Raw genomic sequence first — 13,645 nt, forward strand, 5'->3', positions numbered from 1 at the left:
AACTCCACTCCGCAATTAAGCTTTAAGCCTCACTTCAGATTTCTGCACAGTGGCTCTAAAAGTGATCACTGCGGATCAGTGTTATTAAATTAAATTGATTTAATGTTTATGTTTGTGACATATATATACACATGCACAGACCTTACAAGTAGCACCCCACACTCCAGAGCATCTTTCTGCTTTTATCTCTAAAGGAGATTACGGCGGGCGTATGTCCAAAAACTAAATTGATTATGTGTCAATTGAATATGTATTTAATATAAACATGGAAGTGCACATTCACATTTACACACACTATCACACAGAGGCCAGTGCACAAACACACACTTACGAGGAGCGCCAAAACAGCACGTCAAACGCGGTCAATGAGGAGGTTGAGAGCTGATCAATTTACAAAGCAAATAAAAAAAGCCTAATGATAAAATCACTGTGATGCATCGCAAATCTGTGTAAACTCCTCTAACATCCGTTCTAAGTCGCGCTGGTGAGAGAAAGGTTTTTTTTTTTTGTTTTTTAGTTAAATCAGGATAAAGCAAATCAATTAGGCTCTGTTGAAAATCCCTCATCTAGTGTAGCGGAGCAGTGAAACAGAGTGTAAAACTATTCTCTCTCCCTCTCCAGAAAGGTTATCGCATTGTATCTTATTGCCTTTACCTGCTCCTATTCACTGTGAACATGCACTGATTTGAATAAGCACCGCTCCAGAGGCTCTCTTATCAGATCCCAGACGGGTGTGCCAACACAGCAGTATATCAGGTACACACCATCTCTCTCTGCCGCCCCCCCAAAAAAAGAAGAAAAGAAAGAGAAAGGAAGAAGAAGAAGAAAAAGAAGAAGAGTGTTGGTGCATCTGGGATCTGTTGCCTGATAACATGATCTAACTATAATCACATCCAGGCTGGGTATGCAAAAGTGACCAAAAGAGGAAAGCAGTTAATCCTTCTCTGGAAATGATTCCCCTTTCTCCGTTTTCATTTTCTTCCTTTTTTTTAAACTTCTTTTCTCATCCAAAATATATTTTCTACAACTGCTGACCTACACACTCATCAATTTATTTCACGTATAAAATGCAGGATATAATGTACTGAATTTTTAAGTGGGATATTATTAAAAAAATCATTAAGTGGTGTGATAAAAACAAATTGTAGATCCGCTAATGTGCAACAATTACCCACCGAAGGCATGATATTTTAAAGATTTCATTTTATTAATAGCTTGCATTGGGACTTTTCTTTCTCACTACACACAGCCACAGGAATACAATTCCCTAAAGATGCACTGGTTTCCAGTTTCATGTCGTTGTTTGCTTTTGCTCTTATGAGGGGAAAACACCAGCTCGGGAAGGCATCAGTCAGTGAGGTTAGCGAGCGTGGTAGCAACATGACCTCAGAAAATGTATCCTCCTCGGGTAGGTTAAACACACACAAACACACACACACACACACCGCGCACAAACAAACGCACGCCGAGACCACGCTCATTTCCCCGGTCCTCTTAACAGGCTAACCTGCTCTCTTCATTAGGGTGCTGTGGGGACTTATCACTGTGTAGTCTTTGTCCTTGCTGTAATTGCCCTCTCGGCATGTCAGCCCCCACCCACCACCATCACATCAGCCCCACACCCAGCCAGCCAGCCCAGCATCAGCCCCCTCGTGACAGGCCTGGTTAGACGGCGGTGCGGGGAGCCTCTCCTGAGACCTGCTGATCGGCCCCTGAGGTCCACCGGTATAGAGAGGCTTGTCCTAGTTAAAGCAGCACCGGCAGGGACACCCCTCTGAACGCTACGTCTGCCCTGCCACAAGCCTAGCCTCCAACTCCGCTCATTTACAACTGCACTAACACCCACTGTGGTAGTCTACCTTCTCGCCAAACATACGGGGAGAAACACTCTGTTAACAAATTCCCTACTTTTGAAAGTATAACTTTGGCAAGCGTCGGGACACTAATGCACATTTAAATGAGCCATCTCCCTTTGTAGGCAACTACACATTTAATTAACTGTACAATTTGCTGAAATCTGAAATAAACCAGCAAGAAGTTTCACTTCATTATCCGTCTACCACCAGTTCTGACATCGCCGCTAACCTACACAATTATACCCATGCATGTTCCACTTGTATTTTATTTTTTTAAAAATGACAAAATCAATTGAGATAAATGCTAAAAGAGTCACAGATTTGAACAAACCTTTAAACAGAACGAATAGAATCTTAATTGCGTTTCATTCATGCAAGAGATCCACATGTATACCACACACACAGGCAGCCAAATATTGCAAATGAAGTCTGGGACTGTGGGTTTCTAGCAAGTTGAATGGCGCCATCTAATGTCCAATAAAAAGACAACAAGCCAAACTGGATTCAAAGAAACAAATTAAGTTTTTCTGGCTCTACTTGAAGCTTATGTAGACTGTAAAAGTCCAAGTAATCAGATTTTGCTGGGGGGCTTGGAAGGCAGCAGGCAGGCTTTGAAGTGACCATAAAAGTGTACAGAGTGAACCCCCTAATTTGAAATTTAACTGTAATAGACACAGAGCTATCAGTGTTGCGGCATAATCCTGACCTCTTGTTTGTTTTGCTGAATAAACAGAATAAATGAATAAATGCTTCCTCTTCACACGGCACGCTCCTCCTCATCACGCTCAACGTTTTGTTTTTTTCTCCCCCGTGGGGGTAATCGATGTGTCAGCGTTTTCACGGCCGGCTGCAGGGGTTCAGACCTACGCCTCGGTCTGGAGGGGCTCAGTGGCGCGGGGGGTTAACGCGGCGCAGTGTTGGGGAGAGCGAAGACATCGTGGCCGACAATGGGGTCTTCTACTTTTCTGGCCACATGTCCACTCCTCTTTCCTGCAGGCGTCGACACTTGTGGATGCCGGACTGGAAGGCAAGCAACTCCCCCTACCACCCGTTTGCCCCCTCCTTACACTTTATCCCACTCAAAAAATTACCCCCATCTGACCCCGTCGGGAGCTTCGCCACAATTTGGTGGCGACTGTGCAGATGAGGGGATTTTAGTGACAGCCACAAAGCGTGATCCTAACCTCTTCCACCACTAAACCCAACATCAACTACCGAGGCCACGGAAGATTCAGGCGAGCAAACAGCGAGACATAAAAGAGATGTGATATGCCGTATAACGTTTTAATAACTTTGTTGCACCACATCTCAAATGCAAACACATTAAAGTGGACACAGTGCCCCTCTCATTAAACACACAGCAGTGTAAACATTATCTACCCCCCCCTGTCCACACTTGCATAAACATACACAAAGACCTCATTGCCTTTCTGCATCCCTGCATCCATCCAGCGGATGCCACCAACAAGCCTCGGGAGTTTTTCTACGAGGGTGTTTTATGCGTCCCGCGGGGCTCGGAGACAGTGAGATGTGGCTATAGCACACAGAGGATCCCAGTCAAGGACACAGGCAGCATCACTCACTCCGCCATTATTTGCTCATATTTAAAGCTGTGGCTACCTGAGGGACTGTAGCTACACATGCAGAGGAGGATGGGTGATTTCAGAGTCCGACGGGTGTGCTGAGCGACTGAGAGCTAAAGGAGACACAACACAGGCGAGGAGAGAGAGAGAGAGAGAGAGAGAGAGAGAGAGAGAGAGAGAGAGAGAGAGAGAGAGAGAGAGGGAGGGAGTGACGGAGGGCTTTATATGTCAGCCCGGTGATACCAGCGTTTTTATGGCCGAATATTTTTCCTCTTGTCAGAGCTGGATAAGGAATCACCATAAGGTTGGGGAGCATGAATATTGCCCTTGAGGGCCCACTGTGGCTGCTCCTGTTTATGGTTGACTAGCAATCAGCCACCGATTCAGGACCCGCAACCCCTCATCCATCCACGTCAGCAATTAATCAATTAAACGGGCAGCAGGGAGGAGTGGGATCGGCTAGGTGTGTTAATACAATAGCCTGTTAAGGTTGATGTAATTTCATCACTAATGTCAGCCATTCATCACGGCTTATTATCTGTTTCGCATAGACAATGGTCAATATCGCTTTATAAATCTGAGAATCATCTGGATCTTGTAATATCAAGCCCGAAGGATGCTGCGAAATGATGGACTACAGAGAACGAGACTCCAACTTAACGAGGAAACAAGTGGCACACATATTGAGACATATTATAAAACAGGAGGACAGACATCGTATGGAACCTCTCAATAGATCCGCAGCAGAACATTGAGCCGTATTCATAAAGATTACAGCTAACAAACGCTGTCTGAGAACAGTTTTGTCCTTAAGATATTGTGTGTCTGATACTGAACTGTCCTTGTGCTGTGAGACTGCTGAGAGTGGAGCCAAAGAAACTTCACATTGCACATTCAGTCTCTGATTAATCCTCATGGGTTGAAAATAACAATAAAATTAGCCTCCACACTGTGGATCCCTGCTAGCCCCCCCCCACACCCCATTTTGGGAACCAACACATGATGTTAGAGATATCCTGCCGGTACAGACTTTTATCATAACAGAAAAGACAAGTTTATGTGTGTGTGAGAGTGTGTAAATAGATGGTAGCGTGTAGGAGGAGGCCTGCTATGAGCATGTGTGGGCCAGACCACATGTGATACACAAAGTGAGAGTGGTATTTTGGCGTACCGATGGATATGAAGGCTTTATCACTAACAATGTTTTTTTTGGACCGGAGCCACTGACAGCAGACAGTTTGTGCCAGTATTTCATAACTTGAAATGTCACCATTTTCAAGGCCAAAATATCCGAAAAACTTACAAAAGACTCACTGAGATTTTCCTCCCAGTTATGGAGGGGAAAAAAAGCCTTGGTCACAACACTGGGACAATGGATGTTGGTAAGAAACATATTATAATGCCACTGTTTGAATTTCTATGTCTTACAACTGTGTATCAAATCTACTTTCCTCAGCTGGTTTTCATCTGGATGCTGTGGGCTTGTAAAGCTCACTGAAGCACTACTGGGCTACACAAATGAACTTGACTTGACCTATCCGCTAATCATAACCATAATCCACGCATAATTGTTTGGAATCTGATCAAATTGTTTCATTAGACTTAAGAGCTTACCTCAGACAGGCAGCATAGTGTTGATTAATTCGACGATAAATACGGTATGTAATCAAACAAACTACATCATATCCATCATATCAGTTGGACAGCACAAACTGGCCGACATCCAACTTTGAACAGAGGGCCAATACCTGCCCCGTATATCGGTCTAACGCGACTAACGGCTTCAGTCAGACACAAAGAGCCTCCCTTCCACCCAAGCCAACATTTCCCCAGCACTCCCAGCAGGTACATCAGCTCAATTATGATGATGGCAATGACTGATTGCATTTTACCTCTCCCTCCGTTCCCACCAATAAGTCTGGCCATCACACAGAGAGAGAGGGGGTGAGAGACAGAGACCAAGATAAAGGCGTCATCTCCGGTGAGCTACAAGCATCCCAGATGCCAGTCTCCGGGACGGTATCAAACATCTCGGTGGCAGACTCGCCGTGAAAATAATCTATACCTACAGGAAGTCAATTAAAAAGTGCCAGGGGAGATTAAGAGCAGCGTGACAGCTTTTCGTCAGGCCACGGGTTTGTCTGGGAGAACCAGCGTGTTGCGTTGTCTGCTGCGAGCGTGCGGAAGGTAAAGTGTGTGTATTTGGTAGTAAAGACATGTTGGCGGCGGAGGGAGGAGAGACCGAACACCCTTAAAAGCCCCCTCATGAATATTAAAAAGGCCCTTGGCAGCCGGTAGCTCTGCCACAAGTTTGCAAACCAGCGTAATGTGTCTGTTTGCGCTGAGGAAGGGCTCAGTCCGGATATCAATTAAATCAAGCGTTGTCAGTCTGATGGCCCTCTCAATGGAGGGACAGCACATTCCCCTCTACACATCAGCTCAGCTTTGTGTCAACCATCCATCTCTCATCCTCCCCTTCCCTTCCTCCTCTCTCCCGTTTGCCATCTTTATCAGCCCCGACCCACTCTTCCTCTCCCCCCTCTCTGTCTCTCAAGCAGCCGGTAACTGAATGCACAAATTACTCTCCCCTCCACCTTTAACTCCCACTAAATCTTTCCCCTTTTCCACTTTGCTGAGCCGGGATATTTTATTCCTCCATCAAATATGCATCCCATTAATTAAGTTAAATTACTCCTGACTGCCAAATATCCCCTGCCCCGATGGGTGTCAACACAGAAATGCATGACTGTGAACCTGCAATGACACGGCCCCAACACTTAAACATGAGTTACAGCCTTTTGCAGCTCCATCCATGGGCAGATTACCAGACACTTTGGGCTGCTGGAATTAAGCGCCGTTTGCTCCTTCCCCTCCACCCAGCTTTTTAATAAGTGCACAATGGATGACACTCGCACTTCTGACAATGAGAGGACTGATATTTTAATTACACCCCTTTTTTCATCTGCCTTCCTCTTCATCTTTTAATTGCTGTTGTTAATCACTCATTAACTTTCCCCCTCTTTATGTTTTTTTCCTCCTACAATATACCTATGACATGATTAACTCTATAGAATGGATTGTTCAGCAACATTTTTAAAATAATTCAACTACTTTAAAAGGATAAAGTTTGTACTTCTTTTGTGGGAACTTGGTTTATGGGGGCAAACTTTGCTCGTGTTTCTCTACCGAATGGAGCTTAGTCGCCTTTGTTAGCGGATATTAATCTTTAGATGGTAAATTCAAAGTGTATAAATGCTATCAAGACATGACTACAACTCTATTCGTATTACTACTACTTCATTTTTGTCCTGCAAGTTGAGATTTAACCAAAACAAAAAGTGATAAAAAGCTGAGAAAGGCTGAGGTCACAAGAAGTTTAATGTTTTAGAAAAGAAACCACTGACATCATACATAGTGCAAACAATAGCCTCTTAAGTTAGACGGTCCTCAAGAGTAGTATAACTTACTATCATAAGCCTATGTGCTGTGTTGGCTCCCTCGCTTAACTACTGATCTTGCCGTTTAGTGTCTGGACCCAATGTTTGTTTTTGTTTGTCTTTGATTAAAGTGAAATGCTCTGATTATGAAGCCCCCAGGCCCCAGTTGTGGGCCCACTAAAGAATATGAGATTGTTATTAAAACCTAATAGGACTGATCTGCTGACGGAGATTCCTCTCTTTGTCTCTGGCGCTCGGAGATGCTGCGTGGGGTCCCATTCAAACTCTTCAGAAGCATCCGTTCACCAACACGAGACTGACTGAGCAAACAGACTTTATCTCCCTCAAGTACTCGTGCTGTGTAATTTGAAACACAAATCTAAATAGCATTCATCGCCTTTCTGCTGAGTATTGGGCCTGTAATCCAAACCCGACTAATGAAGCCATATGTTTGTTGTCATCTCTTCAGCTGAGAGATATCTGCGAGGACACGACACTTGTGAGGACATAAAGTTTGACAGTCCAGCGGCAAAACAAGTATAAAAAGTGTAAAAGTGTACGCTGCTGGATTTATATTGATACATCGATGCTGTCCGGAGTTGATTTCTCTCTCTCTCCTCTCTTTTTCCTCTCTTGCCTTTTTTTTCTGTGTGTGCATGTGTGCCTGTGCACGAGTGTGTTTCTATTGCAAAAAACATTAATTTTACAAACATCAGCCCAAGGCTACTAAACACATCCAATCCATTATGCTGCGCTTTATCGTGTTATGGGGGGTAACGGGCTGTAAAGCTGTCTCGGTCATAAAGAGCGATCGCAGAGTGCCGAGTCAAACCAGAACGCCGGGCTCTCCGAGCCGTACGCAGCCCCTCGTTATCATCAGAACAGCTCCGTCACATACTTAACCTTTCCAGACCAGCCTTTCTGCATTATTTTCCAAATGACCTTTAGCGTTACTTATTTCATTTCCGATAATGGCACACTAAATTTAGTTAAATGCATCAGAGCAAAATGTGTTTATTTTGGTGAAGGGGACTACGCTGACTGACAAGGACCATGTTCCCAGACACAGACTCTTAAGTGTCCAAAGCAGTAAACATTAATACGTCTTCCTGATAGGACTAAATACCGGGCCCTGCGTCTGATGAGTACAAATAAATTAGATGGATCAAAACAAGTAAAAAAAAGAAAGAGCCATACCCATTTAGATAAGGAGTAGATAAATAAATATGTGGTTGCAATTTGATCTATACAGAAGTTCAGGGAGACACTGGAGGGCACAACACCTGCGTCAAGGTTAGCTCGCCAACTTTTAGGCCTGAGGTATATTCAAATACAAGAAAAGATTGGTGGTAGTTTGCCTTGAGGTGGTCATACTTAATGTTTTCTCACTTTACATGCCTGCAACTACATATTTACAGGCATCTGAAGGTTACTAATGAAATATGCAAACACAAAAGGCTCATTGAATCGGAATCGTCTGAGGAAAATATTCAGTGTTTACATCTGTTGTTGTTGTGTTAATGAACTCAAAATTCCTGCTTCGGGTTCCTGCCAACACATGGTGCACGCTCTTGGTCACACACACAGCGTAATCATTTAGGACATTATGAGCTTTCAAAAGGTCTAACTCTAACATTAATACGTAGCTACCCTAGAGCTGTTGTATCGCAGACTCAATCCCTCAGCCTGTAAGGAGCAGTGTGTTTCACGCCGTTGCTGTACAAGCGGAAGAGGGGCAGGGGGGTGGGGGTGGAGGGATCTTAGCGAAATCGCTAATGTACGTGATGATTAAGTGTAACTCAAATACAGAGTGTGTTGTTCGTAGGCCTGACAGGCAGTAATTTGGTGTATTATATTCTGCGGTTTTAATTGCACGCCACCAACGTGTCCCTCTGACACGTTATGAAGCGATGATGTACAATTATTTCGGGGCGGCGGGAGATCAGTGGAGTGACATTATAATCATCCTCATAGGGATCCCTCTCTTCATCTGCAACAACCATTAATGTTTAAATGGGAGGAAGGGAGGGAAAAAAAACAAAACATAAAAATAGTTCTCAGGGAGTTCTAACCAGAATCTGTTTGAGGATTATAGAGAATCACGTCAGGGGAGAAGGAGAGGGGTGTGGATAGACAATAGAGGGGCTGAGTTAAGTGACGGCTTTCTCTGGATAAGCAGCGAGCTAAGATGCTCCTCCACTGTCACTGCCAGGCCTCACACTACTCATACAGGCCCGGGCATTAAGGCACATTACAGCGGATGAGCCACGCAGGGCGGAACTGATGGGCTATTCTGGGAACAGACCAGACAATCTCACAAGACAGGGGGGACATAAAAACCCTGACATGAGCCAGCCCCATCCTGTTAACAGTCAAATCACACACACAACACCCAACATGAAATCATGACTATATATACTCCCTCCAACACTAAGTCAAGAAAACTGAGACAAGGAAGGGAGGGAGGGAAGAACACAATGCAGCCTCCTCCACTGAGGAGACCAACTTTAGCACAAACTTTTTTGTGTTGTGAGAAAGCAAAAGGTTTTTTTATAAGTTTTGTTCAGATTCCTGAAGTGACACTGGGAAACGGGCAGCTTATGACCCATAATCATAAAACGGCAGTCCACAGGAGGACAATCCATGTCCATGATAGTGTTAATACTTCTAAGGCCCGGGCTGAGATATTAAACCAATGCCTCAAAGCATTTAGACTGTTTATGCATAATTTAACACCTACAACAGCACTGGATGTCCATTGCATCTTTGGGGAGGACGAGAGAGCGGGAGGGTGGAAATGCTGAATCCAGGGCCTTTCTGTTAGATGATGGAGGAGAGGAGGAGGAGGCTCATTAAGTGGCCGAGCCCCACTGTGGACAAAACACGCCGTGAGGAAATGCAAGAATCTGCCGTCTCACATGCTGGAGACTTCTTCTTTTTTTTTTTTAACCAATTAAATATGAGAAATCTTATCTTGTATGCTAACAGCCAATTTGTGTTTTTCTGCTGTTTTTGCACCTTAAGAGTTCTTTATAGGCAAATTAAGACGGAGCAGTCTGTTTGAAAATAAAGACACGAAATAGATAGGTAGAAGCACGGACACGGATGTGTAAAGGAAGTGAGAGAAACGGCGAGGCGGAGACAGAAAGCCTATAAAGTGTTGGCGATGATGAGCGAGGCACTGACCAGCCCACTCAGGTTTGATTGGCAGCGTGGTCAAGGGTTCCAATCTGTCCTGGCCTTGCATTTGCATTTGTTAATTAAATGCCACAACAATATGATCTTTAACTATCAACAAGTCCCCCCCCCCGCTCCCGAGGAGAGAGCGGCGGCGGTGCGCTGAAGCTAAAGTGAGGTGGACAGCTGAGGTGCAGCGCGTCCGTTCGATCACTGCGTCAGAGCCGAGATAATCTTCTGGTCTGAAACTTTAACAAGGAAAACACGGCAATCGATGGCAGTGTGTGTGTGGAGGGGGAGGGGGGCTTTTTTTAAAGAAAGGAAAAGAAAACACACAAACAATATGCTGAGCTGGTGCTCTAAACAAAACGGCAATAAACTAAACCAGCAAAACTCCACGCCCCGTGGAGGCCCCAGAGTCTGTACGCATGAAATAAATTAATGAAACACAAATGTTATATTGTAAAAAAGCAGCCTAAACATAGTCTTGTGTTAATTGAAATGATTAATGGTGATCATAAACAAATATCCGGAAAAACTTTGTTTAAGAAATGTTGCCCCGTCATTAGTGTCCGCGGAACTTAATCGCACTATAATCTCACTTTAAACATTACACGCCGAAACACGGCCATCCATTAGTAGCGTGCTTTAGATTCAGGTTAAGGACATGTCATCAAACGTGAGAAGTTTGGGGAAGGGGAGCGGGCTATGTGTATGTATGGCTCTGGCCTTAATGAGGGTGTTTCTGGGGGTTTCTTTGTGTGTTGCTGCTCTTTAGTCAAGAGGAGGGATGGCCTGGTGATCAGTCAGCACTGAAAGCACACACAGGGCCGATTTGTCACCAGTGGCTGGCACTGGCAGCACACGGCTCCTCCGTCCGCATGATTTGTGAAACCAGGGGCTGTATTTAGTAGTCCCATTTAAAGGCATATTGGGGAACTGTTCTGTATGTATGTGTGTGTGTGTGTGTGTGTGTGTGTACTGTAAAGCTAGACGCTTGGTCAAAGCCCAACACATCTGCAGCACTTGGGAGAAGAGGGTTTTCAGCTGGAGGGGCTTGTGAAACATGAGCCTTTCCTCTCATTAAAGGAGAAGCTGTGTTTAAACCAAAAGCTTGTTTGCTCCTGCTGTAATATGTTTGCGAACATCAGCGGGAGCAAATAAACACATTCGCTCTGCTCGGCTTCAGAAGAACAAAATCGTCCCGCGACTTGAACTAAATGGAACGGTTTACACAGAATTACACAGAGGGAGAAACTAATAACTCTGCATATGTCTTCATCTTAGCGAGAGTGGAGCCGCAGAAGCTCGATGGGCACAAAGCTGGAAATCCCACAATTTACTCTATTCCCCGACTGCATGTTAAACAGCTTAACACGTCCATTTGAACATGGCAAGGCAGTGAGGAGGTCTACCACGGGAATGAAACGAGCTGAACACAACATATGGTCTACATGTAGGGGGTACAAGGTAGCGGGATAGAACTGTACTCGTGCACTACTGGGTATTTATAGGCTCGTGGTTACGACATAAACTTCCAATTAGGGTTATTTGTACAGCTGAAACGATAAGGAAGGTAAAATAAACTCTTATTTCTCTTATTCATTTGTCTTTTTAAGAAAGGCCTGGGAGCAGTTAAAGGGTAGAGAAGGTTTTTTTTCCCACATTAAGGTGAAAATACTACTGTAAATGTTTGGATTGTTTTTGGACTGCAGCTAGCTTTTGTCAATGTTAAATGCCTTTAAATTGTTTTCTTTCCTAAATAAATAATAGCCTATGTATTTAGAGTTTCAACCAGAATATTCCATAAACACCAATATTCTCTAAAGATGATTTTCTTTAGATTAGCAGCTCATTTGTGTGTATAGAAGGTTTTAATGTTTTTACAGATTGAAATCTCTCTCTCTCTCTTTGACAAGGAATCTACATCAGATTAGCATCACTTCTCTTATTGTGGTCGGGCAGGGTTAAATTGGATTGAATTATGAATTAGCTTGAGACAAATGCAATTTAAAGTGGGCTGTACGATAGATAATTAGCAGATCGCTCCTCAGACACCAACGTGAAACCTGACGGGAGCGACGCAGCCATTCGCTGGCTGTCACTGGTGTTTGCTTCTCAATTTAAACTCTCAACACGAAAGCTAGGGCAGTTGTTCTGGAAACTATACCAAATCCCTCCTAAACTATCCCTAAATATGCCTCCAAATTAATATGAGATGATTATAAAAGGGCAGCAGGTCATGTTCATCATCTAAAAGTTAATTTATTGGTCCTGAACTTACCTGATCAGACTGAATAAATTCGGTTTCTGGCCTTATAACTAGTAACAATATCAGTTTAATGCCAACATATAACATCTTTATATATTAAGTACTCTAATGATTTGACTGTCCTCTGTCTCCAAGCTTACTTAAGTCCTCCTCAACTCCTTGCCAATCTCAATTCCGCTGCTTTCCAGCGTAGAATCCCATCCTTGCTTTTTTAAATTGTCTTCAATGATTTTTAGAGATTTCATTTAAAGATGCTGGTCCTTGTTACTCACCCACAGATGTCACATTTGTACTCTCTCATGCCGAGGTGTCTCTTGACGTGGTTCCTGGCGTCTCCCAGCTGAGCGGTTGCAAAGTTGCAGATCTTACACATGAAGGGCTTGGATCCTGCAAAACAAAGTGTGGAGAGAGTTCTTCATATCCAACAATAATATTATGTTTGAAAGAAAGAGGTAGCAATTTTAATAAAACATGACTATATAGCCGCTGGGCAGAAATCAGATTTTACATTACAGATCATTTTTCAATGCCAGGCGTGTGAGGCTGTTATTAGTTCTGTGCCAGGACTTCAACCTACTTCAGAGCCACAAAATGACTTCAGAATTATAAAAACAGATGCCCTTACTACAGTCCCCATAAAAAAACTACAGTCACACTCCAGAGTGCCAGGCGTCTCCTCTTTCCACTCTCTATCTATCCTTGTCACTCTCCTTCATCTCTTACCTACTCTTCCTTTGCCTGTGGATGCGTAAATTGGATTCCAAAGGTCAGGGCGAATACGTAAATCAATTCTGTGTGCGCTCACTACCTCCCATTCCATCATTAAAGCGCTAATCACTCTGGCGGGCTTCTCAGGGAGGTTTCTCCCTAATTATTGTCATTAATAAGTCCAGGGGGCGGGGTAGCGTTTGAGAGAGTGGCAGAGCCTCGGCCTGCCATCCGTCATTTAAGAGCAGAGCTGCGAGGGCTGATGCCTGCGCTATCGGTGTGACACACAAACATCTACAAGCTCATGTTAAAAGAGGGAACTGGGTCCTTCAGGGAATATAAAAATGGTTGTTTATGTTAAGACAAAATCACTTATTCATATGGTTTATTCCATGGCGTCCTACGGTAAGTAGACTATGTATAACAAAGCGTTCCTATGGGCGCAGTCCTGATGTTGGACTCTGGAGGACTGTTTTTTGTCAAATTATTGATTTATTACGTAAGTAGCCGTGTAATAAGCGGGATAATGTACAGCAAGCCGGTCAATGTTGTAAAATAAATCCCTTCAGGCGATGCAAGAGCCGCACTGCCCTATCAGGATTTATTTCACAA

At 43.9% G+C, this 13,645-nt stretch overlaps 1 protein-coding gene across 1 annotated transcript in view; it reads right to left on the minus strand.

Annotated features, from left to right (window-relative positions):
• Window positions 1–13,645, minus strand: part of znf407 (zinc finger protein 407) — a 170,427-nt gene that overhangs the window by 138,412 nt on the left and 18,370 nt on the right. Inside the window, exon 5 of the mRNA XM_037784445.1 lies at window positions 12,598–12,712. Within this exon, the coding sequence (XP_037640373.1) occupies window positions 12,598–12,712 (115 nt within the window). The remainder of the gene's footprint in view (window positions 1–12,597; window positions 12,713–13,645) is intronic.

This window comes from Sebastes umbrosus, chromosome 11, assembly GCF_015220745.1.
Source record: "Sebastes umbrosus isolate fSebUmb1 chromosome 11, fSebUmb1.pri, whole genome shotgun sequence".
Taxonomy (NCBI): Eukaryota; Metazoa; Chordata; class Actinopteri; order Perciformes; family Sebastidae; genus Sebastes; species Sebastes umbrosus.